General features: G+C 39.6%; 1 protein-coding gene across 1 annotated transcript; it reads left to right on the forward strand.

Annotated features, from left to right (window-relative positions):
* Positions 1 to 2,916: 2,916 nt before the first annotated feature.
* On the forward strand, positions 2,917 to 25,998 carry IL7R (interleukin 7 receptor). Its single transcript, XM_033179351.1, has 8 exons — positions 2,917 to 3,120; positions 7,128 to 7,266; positions 13,701 to 13,858; positions 17,483 to 17,640; positions 19,874 to 20,042; positions 20,843 to 20,936; positions 21,908 to 21,983; positions 22,379 to 25,998. Exons 1-8 carry the CDS (start codon positions 3,039 to 3,041, stop codon positions 22,880 to 22,882), a joined length of 1,380 nt encoding a protein of 459 aa, XP_033035242.1. The 5' UTR covers positions 2,917 to 3,038; the 3' UTR covers positions 22,883 to 25,998.
* Positions 25,999 to 27,145: the final 1,147 nt, after the last annotated feature.

The raw sequence follows: 27,145 nt of genomic DNA on the forward strand, positions 1-27,145 counted from the left end.
TCCTTTCTTCTTTCTGTGCTTGTCTCACAAAAGTAATGACAAAGTAATACAGTAAATGTGTGTTACCTGGGGGATAGGGTGAGCTAGGTGGTTCTTCCTCAGCTTTTCTAAGTCTCCAAAGGACTAGCAAGACCTGAGTGAGGAAAGAGAAAAGGCACTGTTGTTCCCCAACAATCTCTAGAAGGACTGGTGATGCATGTCATTTTTCTTTGAGCTCCCCACACTTTAGGCTTCTCTCTGAGGTCTTTTCAGCATCTCCTGCCCCACCCAGAGAGTAAGCACCCCTGTGGAAATCCCCAGAACAAACCAGCACATGCTGTACCAAAATATTGTGTCTTGGCTTTGTTCTTTTACATCTTCACAACTAAAGGAAAGAGATACAATCAAAATGATAGTCCACTTAAATGATAAACAAGAGAATTTAAAGAGACATGACCCAGTTACTCACCCATGAAGTGACAATCTGTTAGCAGTTTAGGAGATCTGTGTTGGTAGATAGATATAATTTGGGATTTTTCCTTGAACACTTGCTTAATTCATGGGAGTTTATAATTATAGCTTTCTTGAACGGGTATTTAGCTCAGTGCACAAAACATACCAATTTTTGTGAATCAGGCTTACAATTTTCTAACCAAGCTTTCAAAACAAGATTAGACAGAAATGAGGACACAAATTATTATCAATGCACAAAATTTTCACTCTTTATTTGACTTGGAAAGTGTTTTCAAATGCCCAGAGAAGGCCCTGAAAAATGGAGAAGATGGGATATGTCCCCTTCAGTTGGATTCTTGCTCCGAAGTATTCCTTGAGCCTATAGTCCAAAGTGTGGCATTGTAACTGGTGCAGACCGAGTGTCTTAAAACAGAAAAGGAGGATCCAGAGACTGGTACAAATGTCCGACCTCCTTTTTTTCTTACTTCATTATTGTCAGATAATTGTAATGATGGGACAAGCTAAATCACGTGTCTTTTTTTTTTTTTTTTTTTTTGAGACGGAGTCTCTCTCTGTGGCCCAGGCTGGAGTGCAGTGGCGCGATCTCGGCTCACTGAAAGCTCCGCCTCCCGGGTTCACGCCATTCTCCTGCCTCAGCCTCCTGAGTAGCTGGGACTACAGGCGCCCTCCACCATGCCCGGCTAATTTTTTGTATTTTTAGTAGAGACGGGGTTTCACCATGTTCGCCAGGATGGCCTCGATCTCCTGACCTCGTGATCCGCCCGCCTCAGCCTCCCAAAGTGCTAGGATTACAGGCGTGAGCCACTGCACCTGGCCAGTCACGCGTCTTTTAAAATCTCTCCGATTTGTTTTGCACCTAGGGGGATGTTGCTTGTCTCAGCTAATTTTAGCCATTTCACAAGCCCATAGGTGCAATTCTACCTAATGACAGTGAATCCAACAGAAGTTCATAACTCTAATCACTTAGTTTCTCTGCACTCCTCACCTTATGATTGCAGTCTTGTGGTGTCTTTCCAAAAGAGAGCCACTGCGAATCAAACATAGAGGTTTATGGCCTAAATCCAGGTTAGATTATTTTTTTCAAGAAAAAGAAAAAAAAAAAAATCCAACAGTTACCAAGAAGCAGTCAGGCTTTACAAATACCACCACTTTAACCATGAGGCCATATTAAGAAGGTTTTTGACTGGCATACAGGTTCGGGGGAGTCTGAGTTGTCTGTGCCATGGTCTCAGACTTCTGCCCTGTATACCTAGGCAGTAATATAGTTCAAATGTACTATATGTACCTGAAAAGTTGTGTGGCAATCAAATTTTCACAAATAGAATCCTGTTTTAAGTACACTAAGGAAGGACCTACTTTATCCTTTAAACAAGAGGTCAGCAGACTTTTTCTACAAAGGGTCAGATAGTAAAGATTTTATACCTTTTGTACCATACAATCTCTATCCCATCTACTCAGCTCTGCCATTGTAGCGTAAAAGCAGCTGTAGATGATACACAAATGGGTGAGGCTATATTCCAATGAAACATTATTTGCAAAAACAGGTGGTAGACTAAATTTTGTCCCAAGGCTTACTTGGGGACAAAATGATCTTTTGAAAAAGAAGAAATAAATAAATAATTTTAAAAAATTGGTCCCTAGGTCATAGTTTGTCAACTCCTGCATTACATTAAACAAATAATTCTTGAATGTCTACTATGATGCATAAAATATGAGTAAATACCAGGGATACACAGAGAACAAAAGAGAAAAACTGCTATTCTTGTGAAACTTGGAAGTAAGCTATTTAAAATAGACCTACGATAAAGTACTTCATATAGTGCAGACTGTTTCTTTAAAGCAAAACTCACTCCAAACAACCAATTGATTCACTTTGTAAGTTTGAGTTTTTGTCTTCAGATTCTTTTAAAGTGGGCCCTTAGGCACGGTGGCTCACGCCTGTAATCCTAGCACTTTGGGAGACTGAGACAGGCAGATCACTTGAGGTCAGGAGTTCAAGACAAGCCGGCCAACATGGCGAAACCCCGTCTCCATTGAAAACTCAAAAATTAGCCCAGCATGGTGGCATTCGCCTATAGTCCCAGCTACTCAGGAGGCTGAGGCAGGAGAATTGTTTGAACCTGGGAGGTGGAGATTGCGGTGAGCCAAGATCATGCCGTTGTACTCCAGCCTGGGCAACAGAGCAAGACTCTGTCTCAAAAAAATAAAAATTAAAAAAATAAATAAAGTAGCCTCTGGCCTAAGATAGCTTGAGCCTAGGTGTGAATCTACTGCTTTACTTTAAAGTAAGCACAGTAAGTGTGGGGGCTGCAGGGAATATCCAGGAGGAACAATAATTTCAGAGGCTCTAGGTCTCTTCATGTCCTTTACCTCTGCTTACAGCAGCAATATTTTTACTCAGACTTCCTGTTTCTGGAACTTGCCTTCTTTTTTGCTGTGTTTATACTTCCCTTGTCTGTGGTTAGATAAGTATAAAGCCCTAGATCTAAGCTTCTCTGTCTTCCTCCCTCCCTCCCTTCCTCTTCCTCTCATTCATTTCATACACACTGGCTCACACATCTCTCTCTCTCTCTTTCTCTCTCAGAATGACAATTCTAGGTACAACTTTTGGCATAGTTTTTTCTTTCCTTCAAGTCGTTTCTGGAGAAAGTGGCTATGCGCAAAATGGTGAGTCATTTCTTACTTTTCTTATGGATTTTGGATTATCTGTAGCATGGTTTCAGGCTACTCAGTTCCCTAACAGACCTGAGTCAGGCACTGGGTTGGAGTGGAGTTTGAGAATTTACTACATATTCAGTCATTTTTTAAAATGTTCTAACCACCATGACAGGGGGCAGGGGGTCAATACTATGGGTGGTTTATAAGACCTCAGAATTCTCAAGAAGGAATGCATTTCACTCCCAAGTGTAGATCTTAAATGTTGAAAGATTCCTCTGCTCTTACAAAAAGAACACTCATGTAGATGCTATGACTGTGCTTGTAGGAAAATGTCCAAAGTCATTTGACCTTGTCAGGAGATCAAATTGGATTCATTTTGTTTGACTTTTTAAGAAATCCTGAAAGCACAACTTTCAGGATGAGATAATGTCCAGAAGCAATCAATAGCTTTGTCTGCGTTGACCAGTGCTATATCCTCAACACCTAAATCAGTGGCTAGAATATGGTAGACATCCAATAACTTTTGAAAGTGTTTTCAAAATAGTTTTGAGAGATTTATGTGAGATTTTAAGTAAATAACTGACTAGAGAAAGATCTAAATAAGTTTACTCATTGCAATACACTGAATTGCCTCTACACCAACAAATTGGCCATATGTAATGATTCTCTTTGGGATCTAAAAAACTTATACCAAGAAGCCAACCCTGCCCATATATAAACACATTGTAATTATAACAAAACTAGACAGAAGTGTCTAACAGTAGCAGGAGGCATGTGGGAATTTAGACAATCAACTTGCTCCTGCAAATTAAGCCCTTTCACTTCAAGAGTTAAAGAGTATTTGCCTGTAGACAATATCAAACACATCAGCCTAATGACTCAGCTTATATATTTTGAGTCATGTAATTACTAAGGATGGAAATCCCTAGAATTTTCTCATTAGGGGAATTGTCAGAGAGTTTGACATTTTTTACAGTGTATGACTCACTTTATGGGGGATGATCATTATTCTATGCTAAACATTGCCTTGGATTTCCACAAAGACTGATGTGTGGCAGGAAACATAAATCTTACTCTCTTTGGTGTCATCTATACTCACTATTTCACCATGGTGATCATACTATTTTTGAAATATATAAGAATTCTAGTTGAAAGCTGAGTTTTCACTTTAACTTTTTAAGTTTCAGATTTTTTAGAAGATGTATAATTACCCTATTCACATGATTACATCAAAATACTTCCCAGTTTGGGGTACAAGGAATTCACATTCAGTTGCTGCTTGTCAAAAGTTGTCAATTTTCTGATCATCACAAGGATGACCAAGAGAATAAAGGTATACTCTGGCTAACACGGTGAAACCCCGTCTCTACTAAAAATACAAAAACTAGCCGGGCGAGATGGCGGGCACCTGTAGTCCCAGCTACTGGGGAGGCTGAGGCAGGAGAATGGCGTAAACCCGGGAGGCGGAGCTTGCAGTGAGCTGAGATCCGGCCACTGCACTCCAGCCTGGGCGACAGAGTGAGACTCCGCCTCAAAAAAAAAAAAAAAAAAAAAAAAAAAAATCCAAATAATTTACACTATTAATCAACTAACTCCATTCAGTAGGAAGAAGACTTCTAAATGACACTGGCTTGCCTATGATACATATTCCACAAAATTTAAATTTTTATGGATAAATATGTCTAGATACCTATTTAAATATGAATAATATTAATTATTGAGCATTTAAAGAATAATAGATTAACCCATTATTCAAAAGCTCCATGTAATTTCAAAACCATAGTGATTATAACACCTTCAATTGACATAAACTTTTTAAAGAGAAGCTCAAATGTTTCATGTACATTTTCAGAATTAGAATTCTTATTTTACTTTTTCATTACTTATTTCTCAGAAAATGTTATACTCATAGCTAATCTCTATTAAATCCTTACTGTGTTCTAAGTTGCCTCTTTGTATAGAACCATTCAGTGATTGCTCATAGCATGAGTTTACATATTAGAACACATGTTTTAGAGAAGTTGCCTACCTGACAGAGGACCACAGATAGACTATGCAGACAGAATTTAAATGCACATCTGTCCAGCTCTGACACCACAGGTCTTAACCACCGTGTACATTAACTACTCTTAACCAAGAATTTTTCAGCTCGTGTCATGCACAATATTCTCTTTGTGAAATGCCATCACATTTTATAAGTCATTGAAGGGAATTTTTCTTGGTTACAAAGGAACTCTGCCCAGTAATATCTACTGAAAAGTCAGTGAGCTGCTTCCTAAAACACAGCCATTTTAGGTGCAGGAAACAGGGTATAAATGGCTCGTTGTATGTTGTATGCTTTGCCAGACTGAGTGGAAGTGGGGGTCCTTTGTTTTGTGATGTGGGTGCTGGCATCTGCTAGAGTGTGCTGTCTCTATTGAAGAATCGTGAAGACAAAGCTGGCCCACAGGATGTCTGAATCCAAATAATAATGTATGTTCTGTGTATAGGATTGGTGGAAGAGAAAATGTCAGGACAGTGTGAGGAGTGCCATGTAAAGTCAGAACCACCGCATTTAGAAAGCTACCACTGCACAGGGAAGAAATCTAAGTCTACAAAATTAGCGGGCTGCCTCTCATTATTTCATGCTGTCATCAGAAGGAGGGCCATACCCTGCTGAAATTACATAAAGAGTTTTGCTGGTGGCAAAGCTGTGAGCTAGATGGATTCTTGGAATGGCCAGAAAGATAAATGCCTGTGGCTGTGAGCACCACCCACACCTATGGTCTAGCTAGGACTGTTTGAGATTTGTTGCTTTGACTGAGCCAATCTGTCATTCAACTGGTTGGTCCATTCACAATCAGCTTTACTAACTTTCCCATTTTCCCTACTGAGTTATTTAAGTAAAGAAAGTGCTGTTCCAATAGCCCTTGATCTCTGGGACACTCAACTGGGATTCGATTTTCTGTTTCCAGTGTAAAGCCTTGGAAGCATCTAATTTCTAGTACCAGTGAACCAAAAATACATGGACGCAGTCCTAGGCTCACACTTGAGCACTCTGAGAATGGCTTTGCTTGCTCTGGATTTTCTCAGGTCCCAGTGGTTGTACACTTTCTGACATATTTATTCCAGCCTCACTTTGCTATCATGTAAAACATACATAAAAAATGTAGATTTCATTATAGGGTCTACAACTCAGCTTAAGAAACCAAATACTGTTTGTGACAGATTACACTTTCCAAAAGTAATAGCAATAAAAAAGAAAATTTTTGGTTCCCCACTTTCTTCCAGAATCCTGCTAGAATCTATAAGATACTGTGTCTATAGAAGAATCTATAAGAGAAGAAGCAGTATGTACAACATTCACAGGAAGTTTCACCAAATCTGAGTCCTGACAGATCTAATTTTTTTCCTAACCACATTTGTCTCAGTCAGTAGCTTAAGATAATGGAGATAATCAGTGCCACTTTTAGTTGGGATGCCTTTTTAGGCAAGGGAAAGTGACTTCTTAACAAAGCAAAATTCTGACTGCAAGATAGCTATCATTGTCCTTCATTTAAGAAAAAAAAGATACTAGGGAGGGAATAAATTATGATTTGTAATAAAGTCAAAAGTGAGATTAGGTAGCACGAGGATAATGGAAATAAAGTGTCTCTTCTTTGAAATGTAGGGACAATCAATGTAACAAATGTAGTAGAAGAAACTCCAGTTTAAATACAGAAAAGAAATGTGTTCAGTGCCTCTGGTTCTTTAACTCAGAAATGTTTGGCGGTTACTTACTCATTATGATGGTTTTTTTTTTCTATTGGAAAACTCTGTTAGCATTGAGCATTTTTGGTTTTTTTGTTTTTTGTTGGTTGGTTGGTTTTGAAGCATTTTTCTTGTCTTCGCCCTTGGGCTTTCCTTCCTTAGATAATACACAATCCATTACTACTGCATGTCTGCCACAGAGTCTGCTATTTTATTAAGGTCATGCCATATTTCAAAAGGATGCATTTATTTGTTTCATTAACAGCTGCATGTTTGTTCCTCCTCAGGAGACTTGGAAGATGCAGAACTGGATGACTACTCATTCTCATGCTATAGCCAGTTGGAAGTGAATGGATCCCAGCACTCACTGACCTGTGCTTTTGAGGACCCAGATGTCAACACCACCAATCTGGAATTTGAAATATGGTGAGGGATGGTGGTTTTAATGGTTGCTTAGGCATCCTCTGTCTCTCTTTTCATGTGGTCTTTTTAATAGCTGCAAAAGAAAGAATATGTGGCCTAATTAACAAATGTTAGCATCTAAGGAATTCCCAACAGCCTCCTGAAACTGCTTGTCCTTCACCAAAAACACTCATGCAAAGCTCCTCTCATGGTCCAACTTTCAGATCCTGAGGCTCAGTCAAATGACACTCTGGATCTTGGGGATCCCACATTCCTCCCAACTTCGTGTCAAAATTTAAAACCTGCGTCTCCTACAACATGCCTCACCAAAAATCTATTTGCCCAACATGAGACAATCCAGTGTCTTCAAGTTGCATCTGAGAGTTAAACTGCCTTGTTTCCAATCCCAATACCAGTGCTTACTAGCTTTTTGACCAAGAGAAAGTTATGTGATATATCTATGCTTCAGTTTCCTCACCTGTAAAATGAGATAACCTGCCTCACAGGAAGGTGGTGGTGGTTAAATAGTTTCATCATGTAAATCATTCCAAATAGCCAGTGAATAACGAGTAATGGGGAAGCAACATTAAATTATTCTGTGAATATTGACCTAACTTCTACCATCTTGACACAATTTGACTTCAAATGATCCTCTCAATGTAAATTTTCCAAAAATCCACAGGAACAAGTTGGCATTTTTTTCACAAAGTCTCACAGAAAAGGCAAAGAAAAAGAGTCTTTGATTTGAAAGTTTACTAAAGGTCTCAGGGAACTTTATCTTCTCCTTCCACCATAAGTCATCTCTTGTTGCCAAGGGTTACTATCTCTGGTGATTTGAGACATTACTCTAACTTGAAATTCTGATGTGAAGCTATCTCCAAATTTGTATCCGAATGACCTAATTTTTACTTAGTGTCCTAGTGAGCAAAGTAAATCAAGATCCACCAGTAGTAATAGAAGGCTTCCTACATTCCATAGACACTGAGACAATTCTCCATAGTCCATAGTCCAAACAAATCCTGAATTCCTGTTTATGTTAATTTATGGGAGCTTCCTGCATCTATTCATTGCAGCGCTTCCTGCTGCAGTCCTTAGATAAACATGCTCTTGGACTTGAGTAGTGTACTGTGTTCTCCGTCTGCCTCTGTTCACTTCCCTAACACATTTTCCAGGAATAAAATATGTAGAAAGAACCGGAACCAGTTCAGTGTCCACAATCTAGGCTGGAAATGGATTGCACTAAAACAGCCAAACAACTCATTCAAGCAATGCATTCGTTTTCATGGGCAAATCACTCCCACACAGAGGTTTGACTTTGGCTTTTTGGCTGGTGGGCTGAGTGTTCATCCTGGTTTCTCTTGGCCAAGCTGAGGTTGACCTTTCTGTTCACTTTCATTCACACCATATTTGACCACTTCCTTGCCCACGTGAACACACTTACCCTTTAACATGTCTCTTGATTTTTCCTGTCATATTGTAATTGTAATCTGTCCAGAGCCTCCTCTATTTGGGTTTTCCAATTGGATTCAGGTATTTCAGTTGGAAAGGGACTGCCTTAAGAAATATTTTCAGCAGAAAATATAAGTATGAGCTCTTTAATAGATTAACTCCTGGAGTTCAGAGCCCTTAAAAGGATGCCTAGTTTCACAAGGCAGCCATACGGTCATCCTTGATTGTCCATTGCTCATTAATTTATTTCTCAAAAACATGGGAATGAGCTGAGAATACCATTTTAGATTCCCCTTAAATTCCCAACAGTGCCAGAAACTTGCTACAGGTTGGGGCCTGTAATTGGATATTTCACACATACTTTCCTTACAAATATATTCTATACTCAAGGATTGAACTAAAAGTTATTGTCCTAGCTTCTCTACAACCCATGTTTACCTAAAATTCAGAAATGGGACCCCACTCCCAGTCTTCCCTTCTAGATTTATTTATCAAATCGTGACAACATTACCATCTTCAGATCTTTCCACCTGGTGTTTGTCCTAAGCTTATTCCCTGGTGTCTGTCTACCTTACCCAAAAATTCAGTTTTTATTTTTATCCTGTTCCAAATGGGAAAGCCCATCTACCCCAACAAGGAACACAACTCCCTAGTAACTTTGAAACACACACACATACACGCATACTCTTTAAAGCCTAAACAATTGCATACCCTAAAAGATAGCAGTTAACAAAAGTAACGATTTGGGAGAACAGTTTTAAGGAATGTCCCCAAAGTAATCAATATATTTTGCCAGTTAATTAACTTAACATTTTTCACCAATCTCTAGTTTTCATGACCGTAGGAGCTTAACCAGTCACTCTCAGACCACAATAAACCAAAGGTGAAAGATTCTGTACCTAAAGCTGGGGCACTCTCCCCTGTGTTTAACCTCCTGGCCAGCTCACCCCAAGCTAGACAAACATGCTCCTCTTTTTGTGCTGAGTCCAGGAGCCATTCTCGAAAGGACTCATTTGAGCACATTTAGAGAAGAGTATACACACATCCAGTTCACCAAGGAAAACCAACACACATTGTGGGTTGTAGGTAGTAAAAGGCCTTCCTAGAACACACTCCTTAGGATTTAAACAAAATTACATCTGGATAATGGAAAGAATTCTTTCATATACGCAAACTTACCCAGAGGAACTTTTTTCTGCCCAGATCTTCACTTCCAATTTGACCCAGTTATGCCTCTTTAGAGCTATTTGGCTGAGCTTAAAGAGCACATAGGAAAAACAAATTGGTAACTGTGTTTATCACAGAAGAGGAAAATTAAATTTAGGGTTAGGAAAGGAAAATAACCCTTGGATTTTACTTTTATTCTATCTTTACAAGGAGAATATATACCTTTGTTACTTTTTAATTTTTACATTATTTATTTATTTTTTGTTTGATTACAATGGATTTTAGGGGTAAAATTTATGTGTGGTAAAATGCACAAAACTTTAGTGAATTTGGAGAAATGTCTATGACATGTAGCCATTCCAACAGTAAAGATATAGAACTTTTTTTTTCCCTAGAAGGATGCTTCATATTCCCTTCCAGTCAATCTTCATATCCCAGGAGCAATCATAATTCTCAGTTCTATTACCCTTTGGTTTTTGCCAGTTTCTGATTGTTCTTATTAATAGAATACTCTTTATTCTTTTCTATTTTCTTTCATTTAACATAGTGTTTGTGAGAGTTAGCTATGTTGATGTCCATCTCATCGCTCATCTTTTCAATTGCTGAATAGTAATTCCATTGTATGAATATACCACAAATTTTTAATTCTTTCTCCTCTTGATGAATATTTGTGTTTTTTCAAGTTTGAGACTATTCTTTCTCAGGTTGCTGTTCACATTCTTGGACAAATCAGTTTGTGAATATGTATTTTCATTTCTCTGGGGTATAAAACCTCAGAATGGAATTGCTGCGTCATAAAGTAAGAGTGTATCTAAGTTTATAGGAAACTGCCCAACAGTTTTTCAAAGTGGTTATACCATTCTACTCTCCTCCCAGCAATGCATGAGAGCTACACATCATTTGCAACATTTGAGTTTGGGATAGTATCTCACTAGGCTTTTTTTTTTTTTTTTTTTTTTGAGACGGAGTCTCGCTCTGTCGCCCAGGCTGGAGTGCAGTGGCTGGATCTCAGCTCACTGCAAGCTCCGCCTCCCGGGTTTACGCCATTCTCCCGCCTCAGCCTCCCGAGTAGCTGGGACTACAGGCGCCCACCACCTCGCCCGGCTAGTTTTTTGTAATTTTTAGTAGAGACGGGGTTTCACCGTGTTAGCCAGGATGGTCTCGATCTCCTGACCTCGTGATCCGCCCGTCTCGGCCTCCCAAAGTGCTGGGATTACAGGCTTGAGCCACCGCGCCCGGCCTCACTAGGCTTTTAATTGCATTTCTCAAATAACAAATGTTGAACATCTTTTCATATACTTGGTAATTTGCATGTCTTCTTTGGGTTAGAATCTGTTAAAATCATTGAGTTATTTGTCCTTTTATTATTGCTGGATATGAGTTCTTTATATATTCTGTATACATTTCCTTTGTCAGATAGATGTATTGCATCTATTTTCTAGTCTGAAGTTTGCTATTTTATTTTCTTAATGGTGCATTTTACTAAGCAAGAGATTTTTTTATCTTGATGGAGTCTAATATATCATTTATTTTCTTTTATATGTAGTGCTTTTTGTATCCTTGCTAAGAAACCTTTGCCTACTCCCAAAATTGGGAAGATATTTTCTTATGTTTTCTTTTAAATGTTCTACAATTTTAGCCTTCATATTTAGGTTAATATCTGACATATAATTAATCCTATATAACTATGTGGAACTAGGGCTTATATTTTCTATACATTTACTCAGCTGTTTCAAAGAAATTGGTTGAAAATGATGTGCTATGACTCCATTGAATTTATTGGGTGCCTGCATTTAAAAATCCATTAACATTATATGTGAGTCTATTTCTGAATTCTCTATTCTTTCTATTGGTCAATGTATTTATCCTTATGCCAGTACTAAATTACTTTGATTATCATAGCTTTATACTAAGTTTGAAGTCGGGTTTCTGAGGCTTCCATTTTCCAGTGTTGTTTTGGCTATCATGGGTTCCTTGTATCTCCACATAAATTTTAGAATCAGCTTGTCACTTTCTTAAAAAATTCTGCTGAGATTTTGAGTCATATTATATGGGCCATTTTGGGGAAAATTTCATGTTATCAATATTGAATTAGCTAGTCCATAAACATAGCTCTCTATTTATTTAGATTTCTTTTAAAATCTGTCAACAATGTTTTGTCATTTCTAGTGCAAAGACCTTGAACATCTTTTATTAATTTTATTTCTATTTTATGTTTTTATTTACATCATAAATTGAAATATTTTTAATTTTATTTTCTAATTGTTTGATGCTAGCCTATAGACATATAAACTTACTTTGTATCATAGCCTTGATAACTCACTTTATTCATTTCTGTAGTTGTATTGAATATTCTTTACCATTTTCCACATGAATAAACACGTTGTCTGTAAATGCTGGAAGTATTTTTTCCTTCTTTCCAATCTGGATACATTTTATTTGTTTCTCTTGTCTTATGCATTGGCTAAAACCTCTTGTACGTCACTGAATAGAAATGGTGAAAGTGGATATTCCCGTCGTGTCCTGGTCTTAGGGAAACAATTCATGTTCACAATTTCAGCATTAAATATGATATTAACTGTATGCTTTTGTAAATGCTCTCTATCGGGTTGAGGAAGTAACTTTCTATTTCTTATTTGCTGTGAGTTTTTAATATGAATAGATGCATTCATGTTACTAAATTACGCTTTGAATGCATCAGTTGACTATAACCAGGTTATTTATGTCTTCTAGCCTGTTAATGTGGCAAATTATATTGATTAATTTTTGAATGTTTAACCTGCTTTGGTTTACTGAGATATGCCCTACTTTGTCATTATGTATTAAAATTAGGGTGTTAGTATTTTCTTGTAAAATTTTGCTTATACATTTTGAGGGATATTTGTCTATCAGCTTCTTTTCTGTAATATTTTGGCCAGGTTTGGGTACAAGGATTAAGCTAGCTTCAAAAAATAGGTTGACAAGGGTCATTCCTCCTCTAGTTTCTAAAAGAATTTGTGTCAGATTGGCACTATTTCTTTCCTTATACATTTGATAGAATTTACCAGAATATAACCCTCAGGCATAGAGTTTTCTTTGTGGGAAAGTTTTCTGATAATAAGTTTAATTTCTTTGACAGAAATATAACTCTTGAAATATTCCATTTCTATGTGGGTCAGATTTACTAATTTGTGTTTATGAAAACATTTTCATTACATCTAAGTTATTACATACATTAAAATAACATTTAAAATTTCCTTATTGTACTTTTAACATCTGCATGTTCTATAGTGATATCTCCTCCTACATTCCACATATTAGTAATTTATATCTTTTGTTTTCTTAACCGGTCTTGTTAGGGTTTATCAGCCAAAATTACCTACAAAAATCCCTTACATTACCCATCAAGTATATGTGATATTATGTATATAACCCTTTATACTATGTTATCATTTTCTTTAACTCTTTTTTAATCAATATTTTTACGACTCTTATTTCTCACATATATTCCTATGGAGCAGCAAAAAAAAAAGCAATTACCTTTCTACCTGAACAAAGCATTTGTGTTTCAATGATCAATTATAAAAAATACAGAAATGTCCTATAATTTTATAAACATGTTCTGACTATTTCAGGTTCAATTGCATCTAATTGTAAGTAAATCATCACTAAGTATCATAGCAGCAGAAAGCCATATGATTTTAATTCATTATCTCTCATTCCTGAACATGCCCCCACTCACCCACCCACATACCTATGAGCAGAGTTAAAGTCTAACATACATCAATGTGCATATGATACTATTCCATTGTATACAGGAACTCCTACCTGAATCAAGACATATCTCCTTTTTATTCCTACAGTGGGGCCCTCGTGGAGGTAAAGTGCTTGAGTTTCAGGAAACTACAAGAGATATATTTCATCGAGACAAAGAAATTCTTACTGATTGGAAAGAGCAATATATGTGTGAAGGTTGGAGGAAAGAGTCTAACCTGCAAAAAAATAGACCTAACCACTATAGGTAAGAAGTTGTATATAAGGGTATGGTTGTCATTTTGGGGATACCTGAAAACACTGTGTCTGGACACTCTGTAGGTTAAAAGTAGACAAGTAGTGGAAACAATTGGCAATAGACAATAGCTAATTCCCTACTGCAAATTTTTTTAATAAATGAAAATTTTGAAATTTGTACTTTTCTGCCATGAAAGAATTCTGAGGCTCTTCAAACCCACCTGTGAAAGAGAGTGTTTGTGCAAATCTACATTAAGAGTCTAACTGGAGCTGGGTTTCTTGTCATCCATCCACAGGTGTCCTTTCCTTCCTTACCTGTTCTTTCCTTCCTCACCTGTCCTTCTCCTGAATTCCTTGTGGTATTCTCCCCAAATCCCCAAATAAGTTTAGCTAACTTGTCAAGTTATTTTAAAAAGTATATATGCCTTCTCTATTAGTCAGAGTTTTCTAGAAAAAAAAAAGGGAATCAATAGGAGAATAGATAGATAGATAGATAGATAGATAGATAGATAGGTAGATAGATAGATAGACAGATAATTGACAGGAGAGATTTCTATTAAGAAACTGACTTTTGTGGTTGTGGGAACCGGCAATTGCAAAAATCCATAAGGCAAGCCAGTAGACTAGAAATGCAGGAAAGAGTGCAGTACGGAGTCTAAATTCCACAGGGCAAGAAACTCAAGCAGATTTTCTGTATTGTACTCTTGAGACAGACTTCCTTCTTCTTCAAGGAACCTCAGTCTTTGCTCTAGAGGCCTTCTACTGATGGGGCGATGCCCACCACATCATGGAAGGCAATCTACTTTACTCAAAGTCTACTGATTTAAATGTTAACCATGTCTAAAAAAATACCTTTAGCATTCCCTATTCACACTCACTTCAACACTCAAAAAGAAAATTAAAGGTAAGAGAGCAATACTCACTAAAGACAGGAAAGAGTGAGAAACCTAGCTCAGCTTTGTCTCAGTTTTGTTTCACTAAGATGGTAAAATAGAGAGTTAAAGCAGAAGTTCCATGTGTGAACAATTAACTTGTGAAAAAACAAATGTAGTAGAAAAGAGACATTAGGCAGATGGCTGTGCATGTTGGCCACACAGAAGCAGTGTTGGCCATGACAAGTGTGGGTCCTGGTTAGTGGCAGAGGACCAGGGATGACAACAACAGGGTATCTCTGAGGTTATGAAAAAGTTGGGTTCTGATCATTTGGAGATGAGGCCTCTATGGATAGGGCACCATATCTAAAGTTTCACCATTTACATTGCAAATGTACATTCACTTCTCTGAGAGTGAGCAGAGAAGGCAGAGGTTCTGAGTCTTCTGACAAGGTCCTGGAGCATCAGGGGAGAGCCCATTCTTACAAAACTCCACACCAGCATGCAAGCACTTACATGCACGTAAGCACTAACAACACACCAAGAGCCTCCAGGTGACACCTGCCACCTCCAAATCCCCATATCCCACATGCTTAATGCACTTACAGTCTCCATCCCCCAGAAGACTGTAAATCTGACATGCCTCATCCGAACGGCAAGGGGGAGAGGTACGGTACACACACTGCTGATAGCACAGGCCCCTTTGGAAGGGGTGGTGTGAGTCCCTTGGGGCTATGGAAAGCACCCCTGGACAAGCAGGATGAGAGGTGGTGGAGGCATGTCTCACAGTAGCATCTCCTTCTAGGTCCTAATGGGACACTTCATTAATGGAACTACCATTTAAGTGAATTTAAACTGGATGCTTCTGATTGAGCCCCAGAGCTAGCGCTCCCCTGCCACTACCTGCACCCTCACTTCCCCTTGTTTAGGTGTCTCCCAACCCAGTAAGGCTGAAGAGGGAAGCTTCCTGCCTTTCCACTTCTCTGGGCAGAGTAGATTGATATGATTGTTCAGATTGTACGAGGATGTATTCCCTCTAAAATATTGCTTGACAAATGAGCCCCTTTTTCTAATTTGCTCAAAGAAATCATTTGGGCTTGAGGCAGAACTGTCCAGAGGGCACCAGGACCAGCCATTGTGATATGTAACAAGGTAGAGAAACAAAAGTTAAATGAAGAAGAGTGAGCCTCAGAATCAAAGAAATGAATTTGAATCCCTTTAAACCATTTTACAGGGACCTCAACATAATTAACTTCTCTGAAATTCAGTTTCCTTATCGATATGCTGATGATAAGTGACTGTTGTTTGAAGACAGCATAAGCAAAGCATGCAGTACTTAGGAGATGTGTTCTTCCTTTAATTCCTCTAGTATTAAAAGATGGACACGGGCCAGGGGCTTCAGCTCAGAAGACCTTGTTGAGAATGGAATGGAGGGCAGGAACCAGGGAGAGGGGCAAAAGCATTGCCATCATTCTCTGTTGGGCTGTTCTCCACCCACCGCCTTTCCTCCTGCTTCCCTCTAGGTCCAGGGCATCTTTCCTTTTGATAAACTTCCCTTTTATAACGCATCCAAGGGTGAAAAACGAAGTCACTACTTTTTTTTCAGTACCTCTAAGGCAAAGCAGCAGAAACAGGCAGTCACCACTATGAACAAGTGACTACAACAAGAACTGGGCCAAACTCCGCATTTTATTGGGCTGGCAAGTAGCTCTAAATCCCAGCTCACACTCTACTGAGTGTAAGTTTGATGAACCCACATCCTCTTGTGAACAACTGTGCCCGAGATCAGTCATGCAAAAAGTAGCACCCCCATCCCCAGACAGCTAACTTCCCAGGCTGTGATCAATGAGCAGCCAAGAGGCCAGGACAGGGAAGTCTCAGGACCTTTCTAGGAAATCAATACCTTTCTCTGGGTTTGTTCTACCTGAAGTAATACTGATCTCCCTCCAGCAGCTTGGCATGTGTGGAGCATTTGATCCTAACAGCAACTCTGCAAGGCAGGAAGGCAGTAGGAGGAAGCCCAAGAGGAATTAAGGCATTCCTTCAGCATTAAGGCAGTGAAACTGACAGAGGGGACCCCCTGAGGCCACTCTGGAAGGTCTTAGCCAGGGCCAGGATGCAGACCCTTCGTGTCACTGTAGCTGAGATGAGGTGCAAGGTTCCCAGCATATAACCTAATTTTATTATAAGAATGAAGACTCAGAATTTAAATACTCCTGCTTTGGGGCTCATTAGTAACAAGTTCTCCAATATTCAAAAGCAAAGAGGATGTGTTTTAGTGTAAAATTAACACTAGCTGCTGTAACAAATAAGCCCCCAAACATATGATATCTCAAACACCGTAAGTTTATTTCTCACTCACATCAGAGTCAAAATGGATGTTTCTAACCTGCAACTGGGGCTTCTCCAAGCAGTATTCAGGGCACTTTCCATCCTGTGGCTCCACCGTCTGTAATGCAGGACTCCAAGTAGTGGAAGAGGACACAGCCAAGGAGTCACATATGGGAGTGTGTCTGGGCCAGGATGGAAGTGGGTGTGCATTTCTTCTGCCCACCTCATTCACAAGGCCACACCCCACTGCAAGGGAGGCTGGAGAATGTGGACTGGATTTAAACCCAAGAAGAGGAAATGGTTTTCTGAATAGTTGGCCATTTACTGACACCAAAAGGGTCAAAGTGATTTGCAGAGGAGATGAATTTTAAATACTATAATTATTTCCTTGGCTGCCCTTTAGAGAGAATTTATTTCTTTTTCTTTTCCAGTTAAACCTGAGGCTCCTTTTGACCTAAGTGTCGTCTATCGTGAAGGAGCCAATGACTTTGTGGTGACATTTAATACATCACACTTGCAAAAGAAGTATGTAAAAGTTTTAATGCATGATGTAGCTTACCGCCAGGAAAAGGATGAAAACAAATGGATGGTATGTAGTTCATCTACATTAATAAAATAAAAACTTATCAATGTTTTCTGTTTTGTTGGCCTAATGGTGCATTTCCCCTGGGAGGACCCAACAATTTTGCTTTCAAAACCTACCTTCTACTGAAAGAAGCTCCCAATATTGGCCCCATGAAAACCTGGGTCTTCCCTAGTGCATACTCTTCTAGCTCTGGTTATTTTTTCTACTCTAATTTTGGTCTTCAGAATGTTTCTACATTAGTGAGTTGGATAACAATAAAGATTGAGGTCAAATTAATCCTCTGTATTCAGGGGCCTCAAAAAGTATCATGTTTAGTGTCGCTTTCATAGGCAAATCTGGCAAAAATGTTTATCTGGTTATGATCACCAAGTCATAGCCACATTCTCGCTCATGGGATTCATGGGACCAGCATGAGGTAAGGAAGAGAGACATAATGTTTGTCTTTGTTTTGTTTTTATTTTAAAGCCCAAGGTCTTTGTTTTTGAAGTAACAGCTTAATTTTTCTTCATAATCAGGAGGGTTACTTAGATGCTCTCTTCATGATTTGTTGAGGTTGGAATGATTTGGCAGTCCCTGAAATTTATTTTGGGGAGGAGGTGGCAGAAGAGTGGAGTATACCAGGTTATGAGATTTCTGTTAACCCACCAGCCTAACTTCTGTTTTTTCTGCACCTCAGAGATGAAGAGGAGAGATGATGATTTCTCTTTCTCAAGACCTTCTTATTCTTGCTGTCCTCTTTTTTCAGGCCAAGATTGGCCTTGTTTGTTTGCAGTATGATGCAAGATGCCACTTGCATAAATGTAACTCCTTCCCCAAACCACTTGCTCCCTCCTTCTACTTACCCACCCCACCCTTGATCCTGCCATCTTTCATTATTCATGTGAAAATTGCACCAATGGAAAGGCAACTTAGTGGAGAATGGAAGGATTATGAATAAATGCTTCCAGGACAATTAGTTAACTAAAAAAAATATATATATATTTTTTTGAGACGAAGTCTTGCTCGGTCATCCAGGCTGGAGTGCAATGGCACGATCTTGGCTCACTGCAATCTCTGCCTCCCAGGTTCAAGCAATTCTCCTGTCTCAGCCTCCCAAGTACCTGGGATTACAGGCACCCACCATGATGCCTGGCTAATTTTTGTATTTTTGTAGAGCTGGGGTTTCACCATGTTGGCCAGACTGGTCTTGAACTCCTCACCTCAGGTGATTCACCCACCTTGGCCTCCCAAAGTGCTGGGGATTACAGGCATAAGCCGCCACGCCAGCCAAAAATTTTTTTAGTTAAAAAAATTATGATAAATGCCTAGCCGCCTTCATATAACAACAACAAAATAACAGATGATTTAAGGAAATTATATAAAAGTGAAACTCTAAACAAACTAGAAAAAATATAGCCAAATGTTTACATAATCTTGACATGAAGAAGAACATTCTTAAGCACCAAAGCTGTAGAAGGAAGGAAAGGATTGAGACATGTGACTACATAAAATGTAGAGGCTTATATATGTCAACACACATAATAATCAAAAATCAAAAATGCAAATTTAAAAGTAGGCTTAAATTGCCACATAAGCAGCTGATAGATGGTTAGTATCATTAATAGATAACAAACTCCTATAATTCCTTAAAAAAATCACAATAGAAAAATGAGCAAAAAATTTGGGAAAAATCTCATGAAATATGGAATAAATTCAATAAATACATGAAAATGAACTAATTATCAAATAAATACAGATATAAATAACAATGGACTACTTTTTATCTATCAAATTTACAGAGTTTTTTTATCTTAAAGATAACACACTGTGTGGGGGAGGCTTTTGTCTCTATATCACTATTCACAATGTAAAATGGCATCTTTCTGGAAAGAAATGATTCCTGCTCAGTAACCTAACCTAACATTTCTTCTCCCCTTGATATGCAAAAGGATAGAGAGAAAAGAAGAAGATATTGAAGTGTGGAAAGGGAGAGCCTGGGCAGTGCCTAACTCACCTGAATAAGACCCACCATTTCACTCTCCTCCTAGACCACTCACAACATCCTTTATAAGCTCGGATTCTGTCCCTAATCTTGCTGTTGACTCCTTTACATATCAGAGTTCCTTATTCTAACAAATATGAGACAACCTTGAGAGAATGCTTATGGGACTAAAGGAATCCCACTTGAAATGATGTGGGAGATTTAGGCAATACCTCTTTTCCCATCCTAAGAATGTAACTGCACTCTACTCTCTAGCATGTGAATTTATCCAGCACAAAGCTGACACTCCTCCAGAGAAACCTCCAACCTGAAGCAATGTATGAGATTAAAGTTCGATCCATCCCTGATCACTATTTTAAAGGCTTCTGGAGTGAATGGAGTCCAAGTTATTACTTCAGAACTCCAGAGATCAACAATAGCCCAGGTAAGGAATGGTGGTAGAGTTTTTGTTGCCCCAGAGTGCTTTGCATGTCAAAGTGTGGGAGCAAGTGAGAGGAAGATTGTTGAAACTAACCTGCAAAATAGGACACCCCTGGAGGGCATTCTTACACTTTCTTTGGAGAATGACTTGCCTGCTGTCTTCGCTCCTTTTGTAAAGAACAAGGAAGCACAGGGAGCGGGGTTCTTATTACCTGAGAATTAGTACAGGCCGTCTGTGTTCCTGGAAGCTGCCATACATTTTGAACAAAATCTCCACCCACTACCTCCAGTTAACCAATTTAGCCTGGGACCCCAATGGTTGCAGTCTTTAAGTCCCCTCTAAGAAGCACCTTTACTGGTGTCAGGTATGTGGGCAGGTGTGGCTGTCCCGTATCTCCTTTTCCAGAAGGATGAAGACGTCCTTGGGACTGGAACTCAGAATGTCTAGGAACTGAGACTTCCCCTCCCTAGAATTTGCAACAGGGGTGAACATCTCTTTCATCAACTCCTGCTCTGGCTTCTTTCCATTGGTAGAAAGTTAAGAAGGGAAGAGAGCATTGGTACCTTTGATGCTAGGTCACGTTTACATTTCAAGTGGCAGATGCTCTAGGCCTGGTCACCCAAGTCAATGCCTTTTAAACCAAAATCCCTCCATAAAGCTGCCACATCTTTCTGTTAACTCAAAAGCAACTTTCAGGAAGTAGTAAGTCAGCCCACATTACTAAGTAAATGCAAAGCATCCTGAGACCCTACCCCCACTGCATGGCTACTGAATGCTCACCACAATCTATTCTTGCTTTCCAGGGGAGATGGATCCTATCTTACTAACCATCAGCATTTTGAGTTTTTTCTCTGTGGCTCTGTTGGTCATCTTGGCCTGTGTGTTATGGAAAAAAAGGTGACCTTCTTCAACTAATAAAAAGGGTGATTGTGTGGGATCACAGACAGTCAGAGCTTGAGTCCCATTTATTGATGAGAAAACCACAAAGGGGATTAAGGCATTTCACAAATTTAGTGCCCAATATCTCTATCTATCCTCAGTGAATTTCCACAGTTAATTTCATAAGAGGCAAAAATGTATAAACTGAACATTAGGCAAACCCTGTACCCAAAGTAAGAATTCTGTAATGCAATGTTTCCCAAGCTTTTCTTCCAATATCTCCTAAAGGTTGCAGAAGCCATCATTCATGGCAAATGCACAACGCACTTGAAGTCTTAACTTTAGGCATATAAATTCATGGAATTTTGTATTCTAATCCATGCTAAGGCTATGTTTGTTTCATCATAAAAATGATGTTTTAAACATGCACTTGTTAAGTTACTTAGTATACTAGGAGAATGCCCTTGGCAGAAGGCTACATATCCCCATGATTACAAATACCTTAATTTGAAAAGTACTGCCTTGAAAGTACTAAGCAATTTCCCTGGGCAACTTGAAAAATATTCCCCCACTTCCACCAAAATTAGCTGCCAGAGTTGCTGTCAGTAAAGGGAAGGAATAAAAAGACAACACTTAAATTGGAAGTAAACAACGGGGTCAAATTGTACTTCCATAGCTCCGCCAAAACTACCTCCTTGCAAGCCTTGGTATTCCTTCCCTCTAGGGCTTTTTCCCAGAGGTATACTATTGTCATGTCTTGTTCACAGAATGGATTGATAGCAGTGGTCTCTGGTCCAACTCCTCCTTGAATTGATAGGGCACCGAGGCCCACAGAAAACCAGTCCCTTGACCATGGTCACCCACCTAATTGTGATAGAGCCAAGACTAGAATTCTGTTCTTCTGATTCCAGGCTTAGAGTAAGTGGGAAGACTCAGTGTGCCTGTGCCCTCTGCCATTCACTTCATCTATCAATGTTCTCTGATTTCAGAATTAAGCCTATCGTATGGCCCAGTCTCCCTGATCATAAGAAGACTCTGGAGCATCTTTGTAAGAAACCAAGAAAGGTGAGTGCTTTTGGTGCTTAAAAAGTATTGTGTTGGCAACATCCCAGTGGTCAAGAATGATATTCCAGGACAAGGAACAGTTGAACCTCACCTTTTGGTATTTGATGCATCCTGTAACTGGGGCCCCTCCTAAGACCCTAGCTGCAGTAGGGAACTGAAATAAGATACACATCTCAGAACTTCTGGGCTCCCTGGGGCTAGAGGTCATAGCCAGTGGTCACTTCAAGTCTTGAAGTGTCTCAGAAGCTCCAGAAGCAAAGAGTCCATTGAAGAATATGCAGGCAATTCTGCGACATTCCCTGTCAGAAAACTCTTTAGACCTACTCTGGAACTGAACATTTGGTGGTGTGTCTCTCTGGTGCCATCTTAATGCCTTCTCTGCTTTTTCCGTGCAGAATTTAAATGTGAGTTTCAATCCTGAAAGTTTCCTGGACTGCCAGATTCATAGGGTGGATGACATTCAAGCTAGAGATGAAGTGGAAGGTTTTCTGCAAGATACGTTTCCTCAGCAACTAGAAGAATCTAAGAAGCAGAGGCTTGGAAGGGATGTGCAGAGCCCCAGCTGCCCATCTGAGGATGTGGTCATCACCCCAGAAAGTTTTGAAAGAGATTCATCCCTCAGATGCCTGGCTGGGAATGTCAGTGCATGTGATGCCCATATACTCTCCTCTTCCAGGTCCCTAGACTGCAGGGAGAGTAGCAAGAATGGGCCTCATGTGTACCAGGACCTCCTGCTTAGCCTTGGGACTACAAACGGCACCCTGCCCCCTCCATTTTCTCTCCAATCCGGAATCCTGACATTGAACCCAGTTGCTCAAGGACAGCCCATTCTTACTTCGCTGGGATCAAATCAAGAAGAAGCATATGTCACCATGTCCAGCTTCTACCAAAACCAGTGAAGTGTAAGAAACCCAGAGTGAACTTACCGTGAGCAACAAAGATGATTTAAAGGGGAAGTCTAGAGTTCCTACTCTCCCTCACAGCAAAGAGAAGACAAAATTAGCAAAACCCCACTACACAGTCTGCAGGATTCTGAAGCATTGCTTTGACCACTCTTCCTGAGTTCAGTGGCACTCAAGATGAGGCAAGAGCATCCTGCTTCTACCATGTGGATTTGGTCACAAGGTTTAAGGTGACCAAATGATTCAGCTGTTTTTTTTTTTTAAGAGGAAATAATGGAAGAGTAAAGAAAATGAATGAGGAGTGAGGGAGGCAGGAAGAGAGCATGGGGGGAAAGAAAGAAAGGAAAATAAAAAATTATAGTTGCCATTATTAGGATTTAATATATATCCAGTGCTTTGCAAGTGCTGTTGTGCACCTTGTCTCACTCCATCCTGACAATAATACTGGGAGGTGTGTGCAATTACTATGACTACTCACTTTTTTATAGATCATTAAGTTCAGAACCAAGGAGTTAAGTAACTTGTCCAAGTTGTTCACACAGTGAAGGGTGGGGCCAAGATATGACGGCTGGGAGTCTAATTGCAGTTCCCTGAGCCATATGCCTTTCTGTTCACTGAGGACTGCCCCATTCTTGAGTGCCAGGTCACACTAGTAACAGGGTGTGCTTAGATAATTTATGATCCAAACTGAGTCACTTTGGAAAGTGAAAGGGGAACTTACATATAATCCCTCCAGGACAATGAGCAGAAACTAGGACTGCCCCCAGACAAGTGTGAACATACATATGGTCGCTTAAATTAAAATGATTATGAGAAAGAAAGAGGGGGAGAAATGGTCTTGTGGGTGTGAAATCCCATGACCAGCCATGTCAAGAGAAGGTAAAGAAGGCAAGAAAAAGCCATGAAGCCCATTTGATTTCATTTTTCTGAAAATAAGCTCAAGAGGGAATAAATTAGAAACTCACAATTTCTCCTGTTTGTTACCAAGACTGTGATTCTTTTGCTGCTACCACCCAACCACATCCATCCGTGATCTCAGAGGAACATGTCACTGACCCTGGACACAGGTACATTTGATGAGTGAGAGGGGGCATGACCCCTCCCATGTGTATAGACACTACCCCAACCTAAATTCATCCCCAAATTGTCCCAAGTTCTCCAACAATAGATGCTGCCACAAACTTCAGGGAAAAAGAGTTGTAAGTACATGCAATGAGTGAACTGACTGAGGCTACATTCTTGAAGATATACAGAAGAGACATATTAGTGCTTGATATTTATCATCTTACCTTTCTTGGTCTAGATTGACTTACAATGACTAGCTCAAAGTCAAGGCAACTCAGTAATGTCAGCACAGGGAAGTGCAGCAAACCCCTCTCCCAAGGCCTTCAAACCCTGGTTGTTCACAGAACCACAAAGGGCAGATGCTGCACAGAAAACTAAAGAAGGGGTCATAGGTTTAGGGTTTTGTTTGAGATTTGTTGTTATTGTTTTCCGTTTTGAATTTTCTTCTTTGTTCTGTTTTTACTTTATTTAGGGGGACTAGGTGTTTGTGATATTTTAGTTTTCTTGTTTGTTTTGTTTTGTGTTGTCTGTGAATGGGTTTTAACTGCGGATGAATGGACCTTATCTGTTGGCTTAAAGGACTGGTAAAATCAGACCATCTTATTCTACAGGTGAATGTTTTACTTTCCGAAGTGCCCTCCTCTGCACCAGCAGTAATAAATACAATACCATAATCCCTTAGGTTTGCCTAGTGCTTTTGCAATTTTCAAAGCACTTTGATAAGCATTCCTTCCACCTCCTTGATAGACATTTATGGAAAGCCTGCTACATGTTAATCATAGTGTTAGGCACAGGGGACCTAAAGACAAATGAAAGGATGGCATTCTGCCTCATAAATTACAAAACCTAATGAAAGTGACAGTTTGGTAAACAAATTATTGTTATATTATAAATGCTATAAAAGAGGCATATTGAAAGTGCCCTGTTGGAGACAGGGCAAATGGCACAAAAATGATGTAAATTTCCATGGAGGAAAAGTAGAATCTGCCTGGTTTGTAGGCAGCAGAAGACATTTTTCATCAGTGGGCAGGTGTTCTTTACCTTTTGTAGAAATGGGAGTCAAATCTCAAACAGGAGGCTCCACAAAATCTCATGCCAAACCTAGGTCTCTGATACCTTATTCACAGAGGTTCTTTGAAGTATTTGTTGTTACTTTCTTTGACTTACGGGAAAATTGGGCCACAAGAAGACAGGTAAACTACCCAACCTCACACGTTAAGTCAGAACTGGGAGCCGTGATTTTGTATCCTTGGTATAAACAGACAATCTCTCGAAGAAATGAAGAGATGACCATAGAGAAACGTCAAGACATCTCCAGCTCTAAAATCCTTTGTCTCAATGTTGTTTGGCATGTGTTTCATTGGAATTTAGTGTCTGAGCATCTGTCTCTTGCTGTAGTATTTAAAATGCATGTATTATAATCGTATAATCATAACTGCTGTTAATTCTTGATTACATACCTAGGGACAATGTGTAATGTAAGATTACTAATTGGTTCTGCCCAATCTCCTTTCAGATTTTATTAAGAAAAAAAATAAACCTCCTGATCAGAGACAATGTATTAATCAGAAGTGTAAACTGCCAGTTCTATATAGCATGAAATGAAAAGACAACTAATTTGGTCCAACAGCCGTGTCTGGGTCTAGGGCACCGTGGCTTATTCAGTTGATTTCCTACCAGCCTTTGCCTCGTCCTTCAGACAGTGGTTTCCATGGGAATTTGCTTGAGAAAAGCCAAGTATGGGCTGCTTCAGAGGTGCATACCTGTGTTTTCTTAGTTCTTCTAGAGGGGCTACAAGACTTGGAATGGGTCAGGAAGAATATGTGGTAGAGCTCCTGGAAATGATGCAGATCAGGAGGCATTTTTGTCAGCTCCATGGTTTATTGCTGGAATTATTCTTTAAAATACCCATTGTTCACTACAGTGAAGATCTCTGATTTGACCATGTATTATCCACATGCATTACAAACATTTCGCAGAGCTGCTTACTATATAAGTGTACAATATACGTAACCATCTCATATTTAATTAAATGCTGTGGAACTCTTTGTGGCTGTGTCTGTCTTCTCTGGAAACTGCGGCTAGAGGGATTCCCAGAATGGACCACACGTCTCTTCCGCCCCTGAAAACTCACCCCCTCCATGTCCATGGAAAAAATTGTCTTCCACAAAACCAGTCCCTGGTCCCAAAAAGGTTGAGAACCACAGCACTAGAAGACAGCCTGCTAGTAGTTAAGTCTCAATGTGTCAATGTATTTACCAGAGAGAACAGTGTTGCTTCACTCAACAGGTGGTTCAATGGAAGCCCTGCATGGACACCTATTTCACTTGGTATACCTAGTCCCTACAGTCTGCAGAGAAGTGGCTGGAGATTAGGCTTGGAAGAATTGGTGGGGGCCAATGATTAAGCATTTGGCATGGCAGCCTAAGAAGTTTTCATCTATTCTGCAGAAAATAGAGGTACTTGGCAGGATTTTAATCAGGAATGTGATGTGAAATATACATTTTCTGTGTATATGTGTATCAGGTTTTAGGAAGGAATTTTAATTCAATAGGATATAAATATAAAATAATTCTGACATTTCTTTAATTACTCATCTCCAAGATGCTCCATTGAATATCCCTTTCTGAAGTAGATTACTTTAAGTGACCAAAGTTTAATTCATCTAGTTTTAAGATGCAGTCTTATATTCTTTTTTTCCCTTTTTTTTTTTTTTTTTTTTTTTGAGACCAAGTCTCTCTCTGTCGCCCAGGCTGGAGTGTGCAGTGGCATGATCTCGGCTCACTGCAAACTCTGCCTCCCGGGTTCACACCATTCTCCTCCCTCAGCCTCCCAAGTAGCTGGGCGTACGGGTGCCCGCCACCATGCCCAGATAACTTTTTTATTTTTAGTAGAGACAGGATTTCATCGTGTTAGCCAGGATGGTCTCAATCTCCTAACCGTGATCCATCCGCCTTGGCATCCCAAAGTGCTGGGATTACAGACATGAGCCACTGCATCCGGCCATGAAGTCTTATATTCTAATTAAAGTCACACACACCCTATCATAGGCTTGTGGTGAGGGGAACTTGGAAAGAAAGGAAGATAATAGCTTCTGTTCTCTTGACTCCTCCCTCTTCTTGGCCTCTTCCTCCTCCCTTCTTCCTCCTCTTTTCCTTTCCCCTCCCCCCTCCTACTTTTCTTGTTCTTCTTCCT

This window comes from Trachypithecus francoisi, unplaced genomic scaffold (assembly GCF_009764315.1).
Source record: "Trachypithecus francoisi isolate TF-2019V2 unplaced genomic scaffold, Tfra_2.0 Lachesis_group2, whole genome shotgun sequence".
Lineage (NCBI taxonomy): Eukaryota > Metazoa > Chordata > Mammalia > Primates > Cercopithecidae > Trachypithecus > Trachypithecus francoisi.